The 18,762-nt window shown below is 36.0% G+C and overlaps 2 protein-coding genes across 4 annotated transcripts in view; both read left to right on the forward strand.

The window, feature by feature from the left end:
• Positions 1 to 10,639, forward strand: part of GOLM2 (golgi membrane protein 2) — a 99,495-nt gene extending 88,856 nt beyond the window's left edge. The window contains exons 9-10 of one of the 2 annotated variants that reach the window (XM_006727454.3): positions 1,076 to 1,243; positions 8,552 to 10,639. In XM_006727454.3, coding sequence (XP_006727517.1) covers positions 1,076 to 1,243; positions 8,552 to 8,622 — 239 coding nt within the window. In that variant the 3' untranslated portion in view covers positions 8,623 to 10,639. The remainder of the gene's footprint in view (positions 1 to 1,075; positions 1,244 to 8,551) is intronic. The other variant, XM_006727455.3, reaches the window with a different exon arrangement.
• A 7,492-nt stretch (positions 10,640 to 18,131) lies between these two features.
• The window catches only part of CTDSPL2 (CTD small phosphatase like 2), a 75,948-nt gene continuing 75,317 nt past the window's right edge, over positions 18,132 to 18,762 (forward strand). The window contains exon 1 of one of the 2 annotated variants that reach the window (XM_031029156.2): positions 18,132 to 18,596. The gene's annotated coding sequence lies outside the window, so the exon portion shown is untranslated. The remainder of the gene's footprint in view (positions 18,597 to 18,762) is intronic. The other variant, XM_006727452.3, reaches the window with a different exon arrangement.

The raw sequence follows: 18,762 nt of genomic DNA on the forward strand, positions 1-18,762 counted from the left end.
TCCAAGCAAAAAAGTCATTAATTTTTTTCCTGAATGTCTCATTGCAATGTAATTCTTAAAAATATAATTCAAAAAATTTTAGACTTATCATAGAAAGTTTTCATAATTTTTTAAAGTCTTAAATTCTTTCATCATTAGTAAGTTACTGTTATTTATATTTTAGGGATTGGAATAAAATTCTCTTTATGCTACTTAAATTTAATGTCTAAGTAGAGTTTAACTTATGAGTCAGATCTTAGTGTGCCTAACATTTTTATTTTCAATACTTAGTTGTTGAATAGCTTTCTACAGTAGATACTATGTCTATTGCTCTTTTTGGTTTCTGATTTTTATGAATATGCAATATAACAGTCTCATGTAGGTCAACTTTCTTAAGCTTCCTCTACCTCTGACTTTTAAAAGTTCTGTTTAGGAAATGGGAAAGAATAAATCAGAATTACTTGTGCTTTATCTCTTTTTTTTTTTTGAAAAAAACACATACCACCAGGAATTCTGATGGTTTATTCTTTCTCCCAGCCCTCCTTGGAAATCCAAGGCTATAGTGTGAGTCACTGTCACTGAAGGAACCTGAGATATCCCTCAGTTGTGTTAGTTTGTCTTAGCATCCAAAAAGAAACTAGCCTGCATAGTACTTGTTTATTTTTACAAAAAAAGTTATCAAAAATTATTTATAGAAAATAGTATTTCATAAGCAACGAAGGACTACAGATTCTAGTAGTAAAATTATTTATTGTTCTCTAAAGTGGTAAATTAGACAAATACTTATATTGGAGAAGTTGTTGGTTATTGGGAAAACAGTCCTGAAAATGGTAATCTTTTCTTTAAGAAAATATTCACACCTTAAGTAGCAAGTACTAAAATTAACACAAAAGAGAAATTCTTTTTTAAAAAGTTGTTTTCAGTCTTTATTCTTACTTCTTTTTGTCTTGGATAATCTTCACAAATGTATCTTTTTTATAACCAGTACCCTGAAAGTTGCCAGGTTTCACTTGTCTACTTTCTGGTCTGCCTCCAGTGTAGGTCCCTTCTTTTCTTCTCTCTTTACTCTTGAATTAATCCTCTACCTACTTCACAGGCCGGTTCTTTGATGAGAATGAATCCCCTGTTGATCCGCAGCATGGCTCTAAACTGGCGGATTATAATGGGGATGATGGTAACGTAGGTGAGTACGAGGCAGACAAGCAGGCTGAGCTGGCTTACAATGAGGAAGAAGATGGTGATGGTGGAGAGGAAGACGTCCAAGGTGAGAGTGGGCCTGGCCTCCATGCTGTGACTGTGAAACCCACCTCTAAATTTTTTGGTTGAATTTGTGTAGAATTTTCCCCACTTATTAGTGGCATTATAATCCTAATACAAAGAGATCCTGTAGGATTTCAATTTTATTTTGAAAACAATTTTATGATAGTCATATATGTAGATCTTAATTATTTTATTTAAGTATTTTCATTTTAGTTACCTTACATGTAATTATTGATATAGTTATAATTTGAAACTCAAGAATATTCAGAAATTTTAGATTTAAATTGCTTGAAATAGCTCTAGAGTTTACCTGAGGCAAATGCTCCCAGAAAATAATTCTTTTCCAATTTCTCATCTGAAAACATTTCATTATTCTAGGTACAAATATTGACCAGACAGCCTTTTTGTTATAAGGAAAGCCCCAAAAGTAATGGTCTCCTCCACACTGAAGATAAGATTATTTCATTACTGATTCAGTATAGGAAGGCTGTTTCTGAAATTTTTTCTGAGAAGCTGAAAATTTATATTTAATGGTTTGTAAAGATTTATCTGTTTCATGTTTAATACACAGATTCAACATATTTTCCTTGTTAACTGTGTAACTTCTGAGCTTTTAAGTTATTAAAAGTTCAGAATTTACCTGTGTGCATGCAGCCCTACCCATGCATGCATATCAGAGTATGTTGCGTTATTGCAAGTTTTTAGGCTTGTTTTTTGCCTGCTAATATCATTTAGTAGTATTTGTGGAACTTTTTCTCTTTTCTGTAAAAGTTGATTATGAACATAATGTGTGATGTATTAGATTTTATAATGTGATGGATGCATGAAATATTTTCCAATGTAAACTGTCTTGATTTCTTCCTTAACTCTTTTTTTCTTCCTTAACTCTTTTTAAAGTAATCAAATTTTATTTAGGTTCATGAAAAGGGTTGTTGTTATACAACTCAGAAGAAAATATAGTTGTCCTAGAATACTACATAGTTATTAGAAAAAGGGAAACCAGAGACTCTGACTTCCACGTAGGCATTGTTTCAGTAGTACATTCTAGTTTTGGAAGAATGGTTGTTGGGAATAGAAAGAGATAATAATTCTAAGAGTTATTTAAGGATGCATTAATAAGAACTCAAACACTGTTTGGAGCTATTGAATAAATTATACCCACCTTTTCTATAATCTCATCCATTTTTCATAAATTTTACCATTTTTTTCTCATTGCTTTGTGATTTGTTTGGATTATATTTTTTTGCAGTTATTTATAACATTGTTTCCAGGCTTTTTCATGCATGTATATCACCAATTAGATTGTAAGCTCTTGGTGGGCAGGAATTTTCATTTATTTTGCCTTATATTTTGTTTGTATCCGATTTTTCTGCTATCATATTCACCCATCCCCCCACTCCCCATAGGGCCCTGGGTAAATGTTGTTAACTGATAATTTTATGCTTTCTCATTGAGTTTTTATTCTTACAACTGTGACTAGAATAATAACCTTTTAACTTCTGGTCTTATAAACTTAGTTTCCACTTTAAACATTGTCTAGTTTTCTTTCATAAGAGCTGCTACCTATCATGTCATTGGATAATTTTGAGGTTTTTATTAGAGCAAATAATTTCAACTATAATTGAAAAGTATTTCTTATGTTTTAGGCTATCTTAAAGTTAATGACTTTTATCACAAAATTTCAGTTATTTTGTATGGCTTTTATCCATAGTAAGTACATTTATCTTCAGTGCCTTCTCTCTCTCTCTCCTATACCCTTCTCCCTCTCTCACCCCCAGTTCTCATTGCCACTTTAGGTCTCCAGTACCCTCATGCTGCTCTGCTTTCCCTTCCACAAGGAAATAAATGCATCAGTTCTAAGGAATATGAGGAAATGACCTAAGATGATACCCTCAATGAAGTAGGGAGAGGATTGTTAAATTTTGGGGTTTCCTCATTTGCTAGTGAAGCTTACTTGAGCTGGGAGTTGCCACTTAACTTTTTTTTATCCCATTTTGGGGTTTACTAGATGACAGCAGCAGGATAAGATAGCTACCAAGGGGACTCCTTTATCATAGGGAACAAAGATTCAAGAACATCAGCTACAGCAAATGAAGAGGGATAGGTTTGAGTGAACTGACTAAAAAAGAATATTGTAAGACCCAATTAATTTTAAACATGTTTTCAGGGAATCTTTAGATGTAGTATTAACTGTCCAAAAAGTGGGAAGGGGCAATTATAGGTGTTCCCTTGTTTATCAACAATTTGAATCTAAGTGTTTATTATTAAGTTAGAATATTTAAAATTTAAAAGCATTTCTTCATAGTTTCAATGTAGAAATAATGGTTGGGTTTCCAGGCCAGTTTGCACTTGTAGCCAAAGCAGGCAGTAGAATAGAGTGGGAGAAAAAACATTAGTCGGAGTTAGGAGACCAGCTGTGTATTGTTTTTCAAGTCACTTAAACTCTCTGGACCACAATTCTTCATCTGTAATGTGAATGTTGAACTACAATAGATGGTCCTTCTCAGTTCTAAAATTCTGTGATCACATTCACAGTGGAAGCACTGTCTCTAACACAGGTATTATGGGAAAATGTGTTTCAGAATCGAGCATGCCTGGAACACATCTTCCTCCAGACGGGGGGAAAGAAAGTGGAAACTTTACTACCACCATTGAGACTCTGCAGCTAGAAAGATATCAAAAATTGAAACATGCTGGTAACAGATGGTTGCTACACTTTGTGGTGAACACACAATAATGTATAGACTTGTGGAATCACTATGCTGTACACCTGAAACTAATGGAACATTGTATCAACTCTACTTCAATTAAAAAAACTGAAACATGCACTTCAGAAATACTACTAAGGTTCTAGCATTAGGGGCTCTTCTCTGCTCTTTCTAATATTAGTAGTTTTTTTTCTCAATCTGTTGGGTCCCTAGAATTAGAGATTCTAGTTGCTGTACTGAGGTTCTGGATTCAGCTAAAGACATTCTAGCTTTCGTGCCCCAAATTCTTGATTATGAAATGGAGATTTTGGCATCATCTCTGCCATTAGAGAGCTAGAGGATTCCAGCTTTATCTCTAATGCTTGTTCATATGTATTGATCATTTGGGACAGCACTACCTATCGAGTGTTTTCTTGTAGAATTAAATGAAGCCTATTTTTCCTGGTTTATTTTGATTTTTAATTCCTGGTTTCCTGAAGCATTCCCTAAAAGAAATATTATTTTATTTACATTGGTGTAAAAATTCTTTTTCCTGCCTTCTTTTAAGTGACCCAATGAATAGATTAACTCTGGAAACACTATATATCTGATGGATATGTCTTTTAATTCATTCTTTATTGTAATACAGAGATGGATGTTTACACATTCTCTTTACTCTTATCTTTAATCCCATAGAAGTTCCAAGTTTGCTTAATAGAATATGACCTGCATATAACTGGGTATATTTATGGAAGGAAGCTTAACATAATGCTTAAGTGCCTGGATTCTGGAGCCAGATTGCCTGGATTTGAATCCTAGCTCCACCACTTACCAGCTCTATGACCTTGTGAATTATCTAACCTCTGTACCTCGATATCCTTATCTGTAAAATAGGGATATAGTTACCTGTTGTTATTTGGATCATATGATTCAAATATTTGTTTAGGACTTAGAACACATCTTTCGCACTACAAGCACTACATAAATGTTTGTTGAATAATAATTTTTAAGAAGTAAAAGGAAACATAAAATTTTTTTCTTTGGATTGCCTGCTTTAGAGGGTAACTGCACTTTGGCCTGTGGATTAATTTGTATATTTTAGTGGAGTCTCACTGCCTTATTACCCCAAGATGTTCTTGCTTGGTAGAGCTGGCTTTATGGAAGCGGTCCTTTCTTGACTTCAGAGGGAATTTAGGAATTATTTAATAAATTATGAATGTTTTTGTATTTCCTTTAATAGTCATTTTATGTTAATGAGATATTTACAGATTTTGCTGCTTTGTAAAATGAAATAAAATATAATTATATTTAGTGGTTCTCTGTTCTGTATCAGATTTGGTTAGGTAATTTCATCATACTTTACAAATACATGCTAAAAGGTTGTCAATAGAAATTTGAATTCTGGTTAGAATAGCTACACTGAAAATGGACTCTAGTTAATGTAAATAATAGTTCAATCTAAGAAAAATGCAATATTCCAAAAGTCCTGTAGAATTCTGAAAAATAATGTGAAGGCACCATATTAAAATTTGATTAAAAGCATAAATTAATAGAACCAACAAACTCCTTCTTATATTTGTAGAAGACTTTGGAAGTAAAGACTGCCTTCATATGCATTATTTTATTTTGAGATAGGAAAACCAGTTGCTATCTGTACTCTATTGAGAAGGTAATTAAAGGACGAAAGAGGTTAGAAAGTAGCTCAGGTTTGTTAATAAGTGCCTGGGTCTGGACTAGAATTCAGTTTTTCTGTTCCTAGAGCTTTGCTCTTATTTTCTCTTTATAATTATTCACTTAAAAAATCTTCCAACATATCTACTTTTTCCTTTTAATAACTTTTCTGTTAAATTTCTAGGAATTCTTTTTTGTATAGCTGCTTTTCCCACTGCTCCATGGTGGTTAATTTTTCATTTAATTACTGAAGTCCTGAAAGATGTGTTTATAGGTGATATCCTATAACATGGATCCTAAGGAGAGCTTTCTGGAGAGGTGCCAGTGACTATTTTATTTTATTTATTTATTTATTTTAAAGATTTTATTTCTGGGGCGCCTGGGTGGTTTAGTCGTTAAGCGTCTGCCTTCGGCTCACGTCATGATCTCAGGGTCCTGGGATCGAGTCCCGCATCTGGCTCCCTGTTCCGCGGGAAGCCTGCTTCTCCCTCTCCCACTCCCCCTGCTTGTGTTCCCTCTGTTGCTGTGTCTCCCACTCCCCCTGCTTGTGTTCCTGCTTTCGCTCTCTCTCTCTGTCAAATAAATAAAATCTTAAAAAAAAAAATAAAAGATTTTATTTCTTTGTCAGAGACAGCGAGAGCGTGCACAAGCAGGGGGAGTGGCAGGCAGAGGGAGAAGCAGGCTCCCCTTGGAGCAAGGTGTTGGGCTTGTGACTGGATCCCAGGACCCTGAGATCATGACCTGAGCCGAAGGCAGATGCTTAACCAACTGAGCCACCCAGATGTCCCTATAAAACCAAAGATGGGGCGCCTGGGTGGCTTAGTTGTTAAGCGTCTGCCTTTGGCTCAGGTCATGATTCCAGGGGTCCTGGGATCCAGTCCCGCATTGGGCTCCCTGCTCCGTGGGAAGCCTGCTTCTCCCTCTCCCACTCCCCCTGCTTGTGTTCCCTCTGTTGCTGTGTCTCTCTCTGTCAAATAAATAAAATATTAAAAAAAAAAACAAACCCAAAGATAATTTTGGGGCACCAGGGTGGTTCAGTCGGTTAACGGTCTGCTTTGGGCTCAGGTCATGATCCCTGGGTTCTGGGATCCAGTTCCACATGGGGCTCCTTGCTCCACAGGGGGCCTACTTCTCCCTTTCCCTCTGCCTGTAGCTCCCCCTGCTTGTGCTCTCTGTCAAATAAATAAATAAAATCTTAAAAAAAAAAAAAACCAAAGATAATTTTTAAAGTATAAAGAGTTCTGTGATAAGAGATTGATTAGCATATTTTCAAAATACACGTGTGATTATGGATACAATTTCAGCCTTTACCTGTAACAGATTTGAGGTTATCATACCTAGTGGATTACACTATTGAGGATATAAGATCATTTTGTTAGCTTATGATATAAAATGGTTACCTGCAATTCTAAATGAGAATTTCTGTAAGTTTAATAGGAAAGTTATTGAGAGGAAAAAAGGAAGTTGGTTTATTTGGCATTTTTTATGAATAAACATAAAGAAGAAATAAGAACACACCATTATGTAAAGTTAATACATACTACATACACCATATGGCGTCTTTCTTGAACAAAATTTTACTATAGGATATACTAGAGAAGCTGAGAGTTTCTGGAAAACCTTTCAAATCTAAAAGAACAGATTTCAGAAAGCTGTAGTATACACGTGAATTTGAATTCTAACATGTAACTCTTTAAATTATATAATGTAAATATAAATTTAAAATTATATTTCCAGACAGTTATGATAGTAACACCTCAGTCTATCAAAAACTAAGCTGTTGGGTTATTGTAACTGTGAACCAGAAAGTATGAAAAATCATGTTTTAAGGCTGTGGAGGAGCCAAAAGATGTCACTAAAGCCATGTACCAAAAAAGAAGCCTCTTTGCTTTGATTAAATTACTTTTCATTCTTGTTCTAACATAATTTTTGTATTCTGAGCAGTCTTATTTCAAAACCTGTAGTTTAGAAGAAAACTAGAAAGGGATTGCTACTGGCAGATAAGCTAACAGTAATGTGAAATGACAGGTGATAGCCAAGAAGGACCCAGAAATACCTGTCAATAGCTAAATAAATCAAACTCCAAAGTATTATATGGAGTTGTTTAATATAGTTGCAAAGTGACTTTGAGGATCTTACTAACAATATTAATAATAATTTTTTTCTTTTTGGTAAAGAAAAAGTTAAGTTTTGGTTAGTACATTCCATTTAAGAAGTTGCTGGTAAGCTCTTTGCAGAGGAGCAAAGAAATTCACTATAATGTTAAATATTGGGATTCTGAGTAATTTTTATTTTCCTGTCTTATATTTGATAATCTTTATGTGATGAGTATGGATTCATTTTGTAATTAGAAAAAAAGCTGGTTTTTAAAGGCATGACAATGTATACAGAATGGTTTCTACCAAACTTAAAGGACTAATTCATCTAGTAGAAATAATATATTTTATATTCAAGGATCAACTCCTCAATGTTTGTGGGTTCCTAAAGTTTTGCTAACTATATCTAGCTCTACTTCTATCTACTTATATATCTAACTACTGTCAAAAGATTTGTTAAAATTAAGTAATCTTCCACGATTCATTGTTTTCGTGTAACACCCAGTGCTCCATGCAGTACGTGCCCTCCTTAAAACTTAGTACTAAGTAATTGTGCTAACGTTGGGTATAAAATAATACACATGCTACCCATTGAAAGAAAATATGTATAATGTAAAAATAAAATAATAAATAATTTGATGAAAAAAATTAATCTTCCAATATGTTGGAAGACTTTGGAAAGCAGACTTTTCACTGTTCAGCCAAGCAACTAAGAAATAGAATGCTATTTTAGAAGGCATAAAATAACAAGCAGAAAACTACCCTAAGGCTGAGAAAAAACCTGAGGCATTATTTAATTGGTTTTCTGCAAGTGATTTTAAAAATAATGTTCTTGATACATAACTATTTCCCTTACAGATGATGAAGAACGAGAACTTCAGATGGATCCTGCAGACTATGGAAAGCAACGTTTCAATGATGTTCTTTAAGCCCTAAAGGAAAACTTCAGAAAACCTAAAGTGCTGTAAAATGGAATCATTTCTACTTTGTTGTTTTTGACTTTTGTTGTAAAGATCAGTTGTAAAGATAGATTGAGGTAGATTTAAGGAAAAATTTTAATGAAGAAATGTACCCATGTACATAGGTGAACTTTTTCATATTGTATTATTAAAGCAGAGATTTTTTTGGTTATATCACAGTTGAGCCAAAAACAAAGTAAGCAAAACTGTAATCTTTGCATTTAAAATGAACTAATGTATATTTTACATTTTATTGAGCCTAATTCGTTCCACAAATGGACAAAGAGGAAAAATTGGTTGTACAGTTTATATGTTGCACATAGCATAACCCCAGTGAGAACACTCAGCTGAAAAACTTTTTATACACTAATATATTCTTGCTAGCCCAACAGATGTTCTGTTCTATCTACTCCTCATCTCATGCTTTTCATGGAGTTACACCTAGAATAGTTACATAAAAGAGGGGTTGGAACCTGAAAACCAAACACTGGGCAGCATGTGTGCAAAATCATTTCCCTACTTCTTTTATTTTACATGAGTGCTGATGTGTTTTGGCAGATTAGCTTTCAGCTGATGCCTGATGGAAGTTGAGGTAACCTGCAAAGACATAACAACATTTATGAGTTTTACCTTGCTTAGTTCATGAAATTGTGAAATGCATGATTGACAATGTATTTTCAATTTTTATTTTTTCACATCATACTAGTACTGTTTAACCTTCATTGGCTAAAATTTTTATATTTTCAGAGTCCAAGTTGGTGAAAATATTCATGATTTAAATGCCAGATTCTGAAAGAAGCTAAATCAACTTGGAAATGAATCTGCAATCAGTATTTCAAAGCTTCTCTGGTAGTTATAGTGATCTTATTTGACTAGAATTTTTCAGAAGTACTAAATAAGGAGTTTTAACAGATTTTTATTAATGCACAGATAAGTAGAAGTACAGTGAGGTCTACAGCCGTTTTATTAAAATAGCTTAAAAGTTTGTAATAAAGATGAAGAATCTTTGTAATTAATATGTTGTTAAGAACCCATAAACCTCATATTTGCTAGACTTACAAAATTATTTTAAATGCATTTGTCTTTTTTGACACTATTCCATAGAATGCATAAGCTAGTTATAGTTAATCCCTGCTTTTGGATTTAAATCTTTTAAATTTTATCCCCCACCCCAAAATAAAAGGTTTTGATCATATGGAGAAATTTAAGGTTGTTAACTCTGTTTTTCAGAAGTCCTTCTATTAATTGCGCATAAACATGAAATGCTTCCCTCCCCGTCCTTTGTGCTCGGGTTGTAGTCAAAAATTCAAACTTAAAGAGGTGAAAAAGCTGTTCACTTATTAGAAGTGCAAAAATTCTTAGACTTCAGTTTGAAATTATTTTGCGACCAGGAAAATATATAGTGATTTATTAAAATTGTTATTTCTACCAAATCAAAGTAAGCAATTCATGCCTTTGCTGAGTATAGTCAGGCCTATAATGAATAGATATGAAAATTCACAGAATTTTTAAAAAAATGGAGTTAAAGGGAATTGATGTATACCTTTTGGGCATTACGGTGGGAAGATGAATCTAAAACATACTTCTAGTAATACTTTATGTTTAATACTGTAAAATCTTTACAAATGAAAACCATGAAATTTCCTGCCTTTGTCATAAAAAGAATCACTTAATATCGTAGCTACTACTTATACAGCAAAATTTCTTCAATTAGTCTAGACATTTTATAAACTGAGAAATCTTGGACCAATTGATAATATTTCTGACTGTATTAACATTTTAGTGCTATAAAATACTATGTGAATCTCTTAAAATTCTGACATTCTACAGTCTGTAATAGACATGCTGGTTTTTATAATATTTTACTTCTGCCTTAAGATTTAGGTTTTTTACATGTATTTTTGCCCGGAATTAAGTGTTAATTTAATGGAAACTCTGCTTATAAAATCATCACTTACTGGGTTCTAATAAATTAAAGTTAAACTTGTTTTACTATTTTGCTGATTCTGATACATATACACATATCACACTCATGTGATGCAAATAGCTACATTTTAACACTAAAATTTGAGCAAATTTATAATACATTTTAGGCTAAGCTAAACTAGAATGGCAGAAAGATTTATATTAGGGTTGTTTATTGTAGTGCTAGTTTATTTAACAAATACTGAATGCATCCTATCTGCCCAGCATTGTCTTATGTAATAATACTGTAGTGGATAAGATAGACCAGTTTTCTGTTCTCATGGAGCTTTCAAGTTGGAGCTGTCAGACAAAATATAAGTAAACACATGAACCAGCTAATTTTAAATAATGATAAGAACTATTAAAAATAAAGTTCCAAGGTTTCAAGGTCTCTAAGTTTCCAAGTAATTAAGTTTCCACTTAAATGAAACATTTTAATTGTGAGGCTAGAGTATCATGAGCAAGGGGAGAGAAATGAGGCTGAAGAGGTATGGTAAGGGTAGGGTAGGGAGAACCTTGTAGGTTTAGGTCACTTGCTACTAACCCATAAAAAGAATATGTAAAATAAAATATACATGGAGGGATGATTCCAGGGAAAATGTGAATACAAATTCAAAATCATTTCTAAAATATGTACCTTTATTTTAGAAAAATCTCAAGATTGTGTGCCTTTTTGACTTGTCCTGTATATCCTATAACAAAATTTGCTAGAATATGAGGAAAGAGAATCTGCAAGAAAACAAAATAAAACAAAAACTGCATAGTTATGAGGGAGATAGTTACTTCCCATAATGGCTAGCCTTGGAAAATTCTATTCCCTTACATACATGTCTGACCCTATGGTTTCAATGAGATAATCAAACCATGTGATATTAACATATTTCCAACATCTAGGTTATTGAGTCTTCACATCAGCATTCACTTCTAATTGGGCTGTACCCAATTCGTTTTAAGAATCTCCTCACTAGGGGCGCCTGGGTGGCTCAGTCATTAAGCGTCTGCCTTCGGCTCAGGTCATGATCCCAGGGTCCTGGGATCGAGCCCCACATCGGGCTCCCTGCTCTGCGGGAAGCCTGCTTCTCCCTCTCCCACTCCCCCTGCTTGTGTTCCTGCTCTCGCTTTGTCTCTCTCTGTCAAATAAATAAATAAAATCTTAAAAAAAAAAAAAAAAAAAAATCTCCTCACTAAGTGTTCCAAATGAAAATTCAAACAACTATCCCAGAGAAAGGGGGAAATTTAATGGTCCATGTTAGCAAACTGCATTAAGGACAGGAATCTCCTGGACCTGTGGACAACTGACACAATTAAATGCTGCTCCCTTTGTTTCACCAACTCCCATTTCTGTTTCTCTCTACTTGCTACTTTCTTTCACTTAGACCAGCTTTCCCATCAAACCTCCTGACCATGGCTTCCAGCAGGTCATATTTTCTTAATTGGTCACCTGAGAGCAGCTGCTCCTCTTTCCTTAATTCCACTCCAAAAAATCTGAGGGAAGGGAGACTTTTGTTTCTGGCTATGACTGAGTAATTTGACTAGCCCTCCTGAATTAGTAGCAACTGGACAATATATATGAAGCGACTGTTTTGGGGTAGCACAAACCTGAAACTTCTGAAATAAGGGAAACTTAAGCAATTGAGCCCCACAATCACCCAGATTCTTGTGGTGTAAAGAGGCTGAGCTGAGAAGACAGAGATCATAGTGGAGAGCAGCTGAAGTGGAATCAATGGGGTGGGCATGGAGAGGGAGCTATACAGAGAGGTAACCCGAGAAATCCTTGGGGATGCCCACAAGTCCGTGGCTGAGGGCTGGGCTGTACGTAATCAGAGCAAGACCACCTGAGGCTTACCAGAAGGCAGTTGCTACAGAGTTGAGAATGGAATGTAGATACCAGAGGTCAAGAAGTGTTGGCCTAAAAGCAGTGGTCAGGGGCACCAAGTTTCCGGGCCTGCCAAGGTAGAGATCTCTAACAGTTATGGCATCCAGCTGAAACATTAGAAAGGTTGTACCTTGGAAATAAAGACCATGCCCTAGGGTAAGACCTCCCTAGGCCTGCCCTAACAAGCTCTGACAAGATTTTAAGGGGAGATAGAGTATGGAGATTGAGTCCTGCCAAGTTAGAACTTAATGAAATTCCTTGGGCTTCTCATAGATATGAACTAATAACAAAGTATAAAACCAAGCCTATAATAGTTTAAGGTAACCACTCAGTAACTGAAGAATCTGCTAAAACAAGAATCTTCACTTTTCAGAAGATAACAGAATCCAGAACCTCTATGACATATATACAATGTCCAATATTCAATAAAAAATTACTAGACAAAGACTTGAAATGTGATCCATAGTTAAAAAAATTAGATGGCTATTGTTATTTGTTATATTGTTATTTGTTAATGCAGGTATTAAAAGTTATGTTTAAAGATTAAATGAAAAGGTTTTAAATGAGTGAACAGATAGAGGATCTCAGCACAGAAATGAAAATTATAAAAAACCTAATGGAAATTCTAGAACTCATAAGTATAACAATTGAAATGAAAAATTCTTTGGATGGGTTTAATTGCAAATTGCAATGGTAGTAGAATGAATTTGAAGACATACAAATGTAATTGTACTATAGGTATTTGAAAATAGAGGGTTGAAATGTTGAGAGACCCAGAAATGTGGATTTGGGGTTCATTTCAATATTTGATGACTGCTCAAGATGTTGTCCACCCCACCCCCTAACACATAAGCCTAAAGATTCCATCATGAAAGAACAATGATCATTCTTTCAATTAGTTATCGAGTACCTAATATGTATGGAGAATTGTTTTGAGTACTAGGAATACAACAGTGATAAAGTCTCTGCCTTCATGGAACTTACAGGCCAGAGGGAGAGATCATTATTTTCTATACTCATATTGATAACTGCTATAAGAAAAATAAATCAGAATAAAGGAATAGTGATGGAGGAGTGCTATTTTAAAAGATTTCATTTATTTTAGAGAGGAGAGAGAGCACAAGCGGTGTGGGGGGGGCGGGGCAGAGGGAGATAATCTCCAGCAGACTCCGTGCTGAGTGCAGAGCTTGATGTGGGGCTTGATCCCACAACCCTGAGATCATGACCTGAGCTGAAATCAAGAGTCGGATACTTAACCGACTGAGCCACCCAAGTGCCCCTAGAGGAGTGCCATTTTAGATAGGATCATCAGGGAGGGCCTTTCTGAAGAGGTGGTAAAAGAACAAGCCATGTGAATATCTTGTGCAACACTATCCAAAAGAAATACAATACAAAATTAAAATAATTTAATTTTAAATTTAATAATTTAATTTATTTAACTATTTAATTTTAAATTTTCTAGTAACCACATTTTAAAAAACCAGTGAAATTTTGATATTTAACCAATATATCCAAAATATTACCATTTTAATAGGTAATCAATATAGAATACTAATAATGAGATATTTTATATTTCTGTACTAATTCTGAAATCTAGTGTATATGTTACATTTACAGTGCATCTCAATTTGGACACTAAATTATCATTGGAAATATTTGATTGGTATTTAGCATTCACAAAATTTATATTTGAGTAAGTATGTTCACCTACTCATGTTCCAAGCATACTTAAAAGTTTTCCAATAACTGAACCAAGTATTAATTTTTTTTCAGTAGACTTTACTTTTTAGGGCAGTTTCAGGTTCACAGCTAAATTAAGTAGAAAATAGAGATTCCCCACGTACTCCATTTCTGCGCACACACACACACACACACACACACACACACACACAGCTTCCCGCAGCGGTGTAAAATTATTTGTTAAAATTGATAGACCAACACTGTACACACATTATCAACCGAAGTCAGTTTACATTAAGATTCACATTTTGTACTGTAAATTCTGTGTGGGTTTGGACAAATGTATAATGACATGAATCTACCATTATAGTATGCAGAATAGTTTAACTGTCTGAAAAATCCCATGTGTTCCACTTACTCCTCCTTCCTTACCCCTTACCCTGGCAGCCACTGACCTTTTTACTGTCTCCATAGTTTTATCTTTTTCAGAATATCATATGATTATAATCATACAGTATATAGCCTTTTCAGATTGGCTTTTTTCACAAAGTAATATGCATTTAAGATTTCCCTATGTCTTTTCATGACTTGATAGCTCATTTCTTTTTAGCTGATTAATATTCCATTGTATGGATATATCACAGTTCACCCATTCACCTATTGAAGGACATCGAGGATGCTCCAAGTTTTTGCAGTTATGAATAAAGTTGCTATAGACATTCATGTGTAGATTTTTGTGTGGACATAAGTTCAGCTTCTTTGGGGAAATACCAATGAGCAATTTTCTTATTGTAGTAAAATACATATAATGTAAAAGTTACCATTGTACATTTACATGTAAAATATACAATTCAGTGGCATTAAGTACATTAAGAATGTTGTGCAACCATTAACATTAACTAGTTCTAGAACTGTTTCATTACCCCAAATGGAAGCTCTGTTAAGCATGCAGGTATTAATTTTAAAGTTTAAGCTAATTAAAATGAAATAAAATTAAAAATTTATTTCCATAGTCACACTTCCACATTTCAAGTGCTCAGTACCCACACATGGCTTGTAGCTAGTGGCTGTTGAATAGCACAGGTCTAGGGGAAGAGAATTAGAAGTAGAGAAACAATAAATACAAAGTCCTTGATACAGGAATATACTTTTTCAAAGAACAGTTAGTTGGACAGTATGATGGGAATACAAATAGCAAGAGGTAGGGAATATAGTCAGTAAGGTAGCCAAGAGTGACCCTAATGAAGGTCCTTGCATGTCATAGTAAAGATTTCAGATTTTAAGGGAGATCGAAAATTTATAAAGAGGTTTAAAATGATCACTTTGGCTCTGTGTTAGAAAGATGGAAGGAGGTTCAAGAATGGAGCAGGAAGACTTATAGTATTCCAGGTCAGAGATGATGGTCCTTGAACTAGGGAGATAGCTGGGATGGTAAGTGTTTGGATTCAAGATATATTTTCAAGGTTTAGTTTATTGCACTTACAATGGATAGAATGAAATATGAAAAAGAAACTGTTCTATAAGGTGGAAAATACTAAGAGAGAAGCAGGTTTGAGAGAAAATTAAGAGTTTAGTTTTGACCACGTTATGTTTCACTTGATCATTGCCATCAAGTCATTGCAATTTAGAGCAAAATGGCAGTTCTGATATTTCAATATTTATTATGAGTATTACTTCCTTAATGAGTTGTAGTGAGAGTGATAAAGTATATCGCACAGAGAATTAATATAGGAATGGATTGTGAAGTGCCTTATATATCAGATAAATGGTAAATATGGTCCATATACTGTGAAATAAGGGACTTTTTGAAGGATTCTGTTGAATATCCAAGATACTTCTATCACATTGCTTAGTGAACATCCTATTTCATTAATGTTTTCATATAGCAATAGTTATGTATAGTTTGGAAAGTATGCATGTCACTAGGTTTTTGCATTAATTTTTTTTCCTATGGCTACTGCTTTGCATCTTAATATACTTCAGATTTTTTTTAAGTTCATATTTTTAAACCTTTATTCTAAAATCTTGGACAGGATTTTCACTGAAGCTGAATGACATTAACAACCATCATTTAAGGAGCAAGGAAAACACCTTGTTAAGTGTTTTCCATAAATAATCTCATTTGATCTTCACAACAATCCACTTAGATAGATATTGCCGAAAAGTGTCTAGTAGAGACTATTAGATGTAAATGAAGGTGAAAATCAGAACATAATACAGTTATCCTCTGTGAAAAAATGGTGTTAAAATGTTAAATAAATTGCAAAGGCATTTAGACTTGCTACCAGCAGCCTTTCTAAACTTAACATCTAACAATAACAACATTGCCACAGGAGACAATAGGATGTAGTGTAATGAACAGAAGGAGAGCTTGAGTCCTGATTGAATTTCTTACTAGAGGATTGATTGTCTTTGGGTAGGCACCTGTTTTTCCTTTTTACTCCCCTCTCCCCATCTTCAAAAAATTTCAGTGTCTTCAGCTGAAGAGTTGAAGGGTTGTTGGGAAAATCAAATTGCATATAAAAGCATTTTGTAAATGGCATATTTAAGTTTTAGAAGAGAACGCTGGGAAGTTACCACTACTGGGAACATTTTTTTCCAGAAATATTTCCAATTTTTACCTGATTTAAAAATTATTTTGGTAATCGGGGTAATTTTTAAGTCTGTATTCTATTGCTTTCCACGATACAGACTGGATAATCAGTAACTGTTGACTTCCAATTAGTTTTTCAGGAATCTATTTTGTGGACTAATACCAGTTCTGCACACTGTTACACCACGGGCTGTCAATCAATGTCTCATTCAGAGCATTTTGTATTAGGAAGATACCGGGTGCAAATGAACTCTGAGCTCTGACAGGATCTGCAGTACATAAGGCTTTCAGGAGACAACCCACCTGCTCCACACTTTGAGACAACCAGATTCACAAGGGTTCTCTGCTTACCTCAGTCTCCTCTCTCTCCACTATCTTCCCCTCAACTCCTGTATCCCTGGTGCACAGAACTATTTCCCTAACTGCTCAATGCAATCTCATTTTTGGATTTTTCTATCTGTTTCCTTTACCTAGACACCCTTCCTTTGTAACATCAACTCCTCATGTCATCTCATGAAAGCCTTCTCAGACCCCCAGTTGTACGCCTGTCAAGAATTTCTTGTGGTCATTTTAGCGCATTGTATTTAAATTGTTTACTTGTCTGTCTTCTTCAATAGACTGTGAACTCTGGAAGGCAGGGTCCGTGTCTGCCTTGCTGTATCCCTCGCATCTAGTATGGTCCTCACACACTGTGTTTTTTCAATAAATATTTCTTGATTGAATAATGTGAATGGCCCGGAGTTTTAGTAAACAGATGATGCTCTTCCAACCACTACACTTGGTTTTCTGATATTCCACTAGGGCTGGACGCTTGGATTGATACACTTTACCCCGGAAGGCTGACGGTATTTAGACTCAGGCATGCAGGTAGGAACTCATTTGCCTGAATGATCTGACTTCTCGGCAGAACCACCGCCGACATGGTTTGGAGTTGAGTGGCGGGGGTTTGTATGACAGATCCACAAGCAATTGCAATGCTCTCTAGGCAGAGAGCTGGAAAGAGGACCTTCAAGGGCCACCGGGATCCCTGGAAAGATGAAAGGATTCATCTCATCACGGCCTCCGCGAGCGCTCTCTACATACTACCTCCTCCAGCGCGCCAAGGCGGTAGTCCCACCCTGTCCCACTTGGCTCCACCCACCTGGCGCGCCCGGGTTACCAAACCCTAGCCGCCAGGGTAAGCGACGCGTTCCTAAGCCCCGCCTGCGGGGCGAGGGCGCGCTCCCCCTCCCAGCTCTGCCTAAGCAGTTCCGTTAGCAGCGGGAGGAAAAACCGTCTTTCGGGTCCCCGCCTCTTCACTCCCAACGCTTTACTCCCTACTCCCCCTGCAATCACTACACAGCCAGCTACGGAGGCCCCTAAAGTACAAATATCCCCCAGGCCCTGGCGTATCTTAATAGGTTTTGTCCTTGTTCCTCCAATCGGTCCTAAGGGCCTGCGTTCAATTTTTGTCAGAGATCTGGCTTGTGAGCTTCTTCTGGCGGCAGGAACTCAAGCGCTTTTTACGGAAGCAAAAGTTGTTTGTTTTTTGTTGTGTGTGTGTGTTTTGTTTTGTTTTGTTTTTGCCGCTGAGGCCTCCCGCATTCCTTCCCTCCCACCTCGCAGAATTGTGGCGGGAGGGGGAGGAGGAAGTCAAGGCGCCTGCGCGGAGAGGCCGCTTTCCATCCGGGTCTCTGTCCGTGCGGTGCAGCAGGTCGGTAGGCGGGAAATGGCGACTGGCTGAAGGAGCTGGTTCTGTTGCTGCTGCGGGCTAAGCGGGAAAGACACCACACATTGCGCAGTCGGGACCATCGCCGGAGCCTGAGGACACTTCTCTGTCGTCACAGTTAGGTAATCCCCCTCGTCCAGCCACTGCCGCTGCTTCCAACCTTAGTCCTCCTCCTCTTCCAGGGCCGTCTGCCGGGGTCTCCTCCCCTTCTTAACCGGGTTCTCCAGCGGCTCCGGTGCCTTGGTAGGCATGCACTATTGGCGCCTTGTAAGTGCGCCGTGTGGAGCC

The sequence above is a fragment of the Leptonychotes weddellii genome, chromosome 9, assembly GCF_054177405.1.
Source record: "Leptonychotes weddellii isolate Sample4059 chromosome 9, ASM5417740v2, whole genome shotgun sequence".
NCBI lineage: Eukaryota > Metazoa > Chordata > Mammalia > Carnivora > Phocidae > Leptonychotes > Leptonychotes weddellii.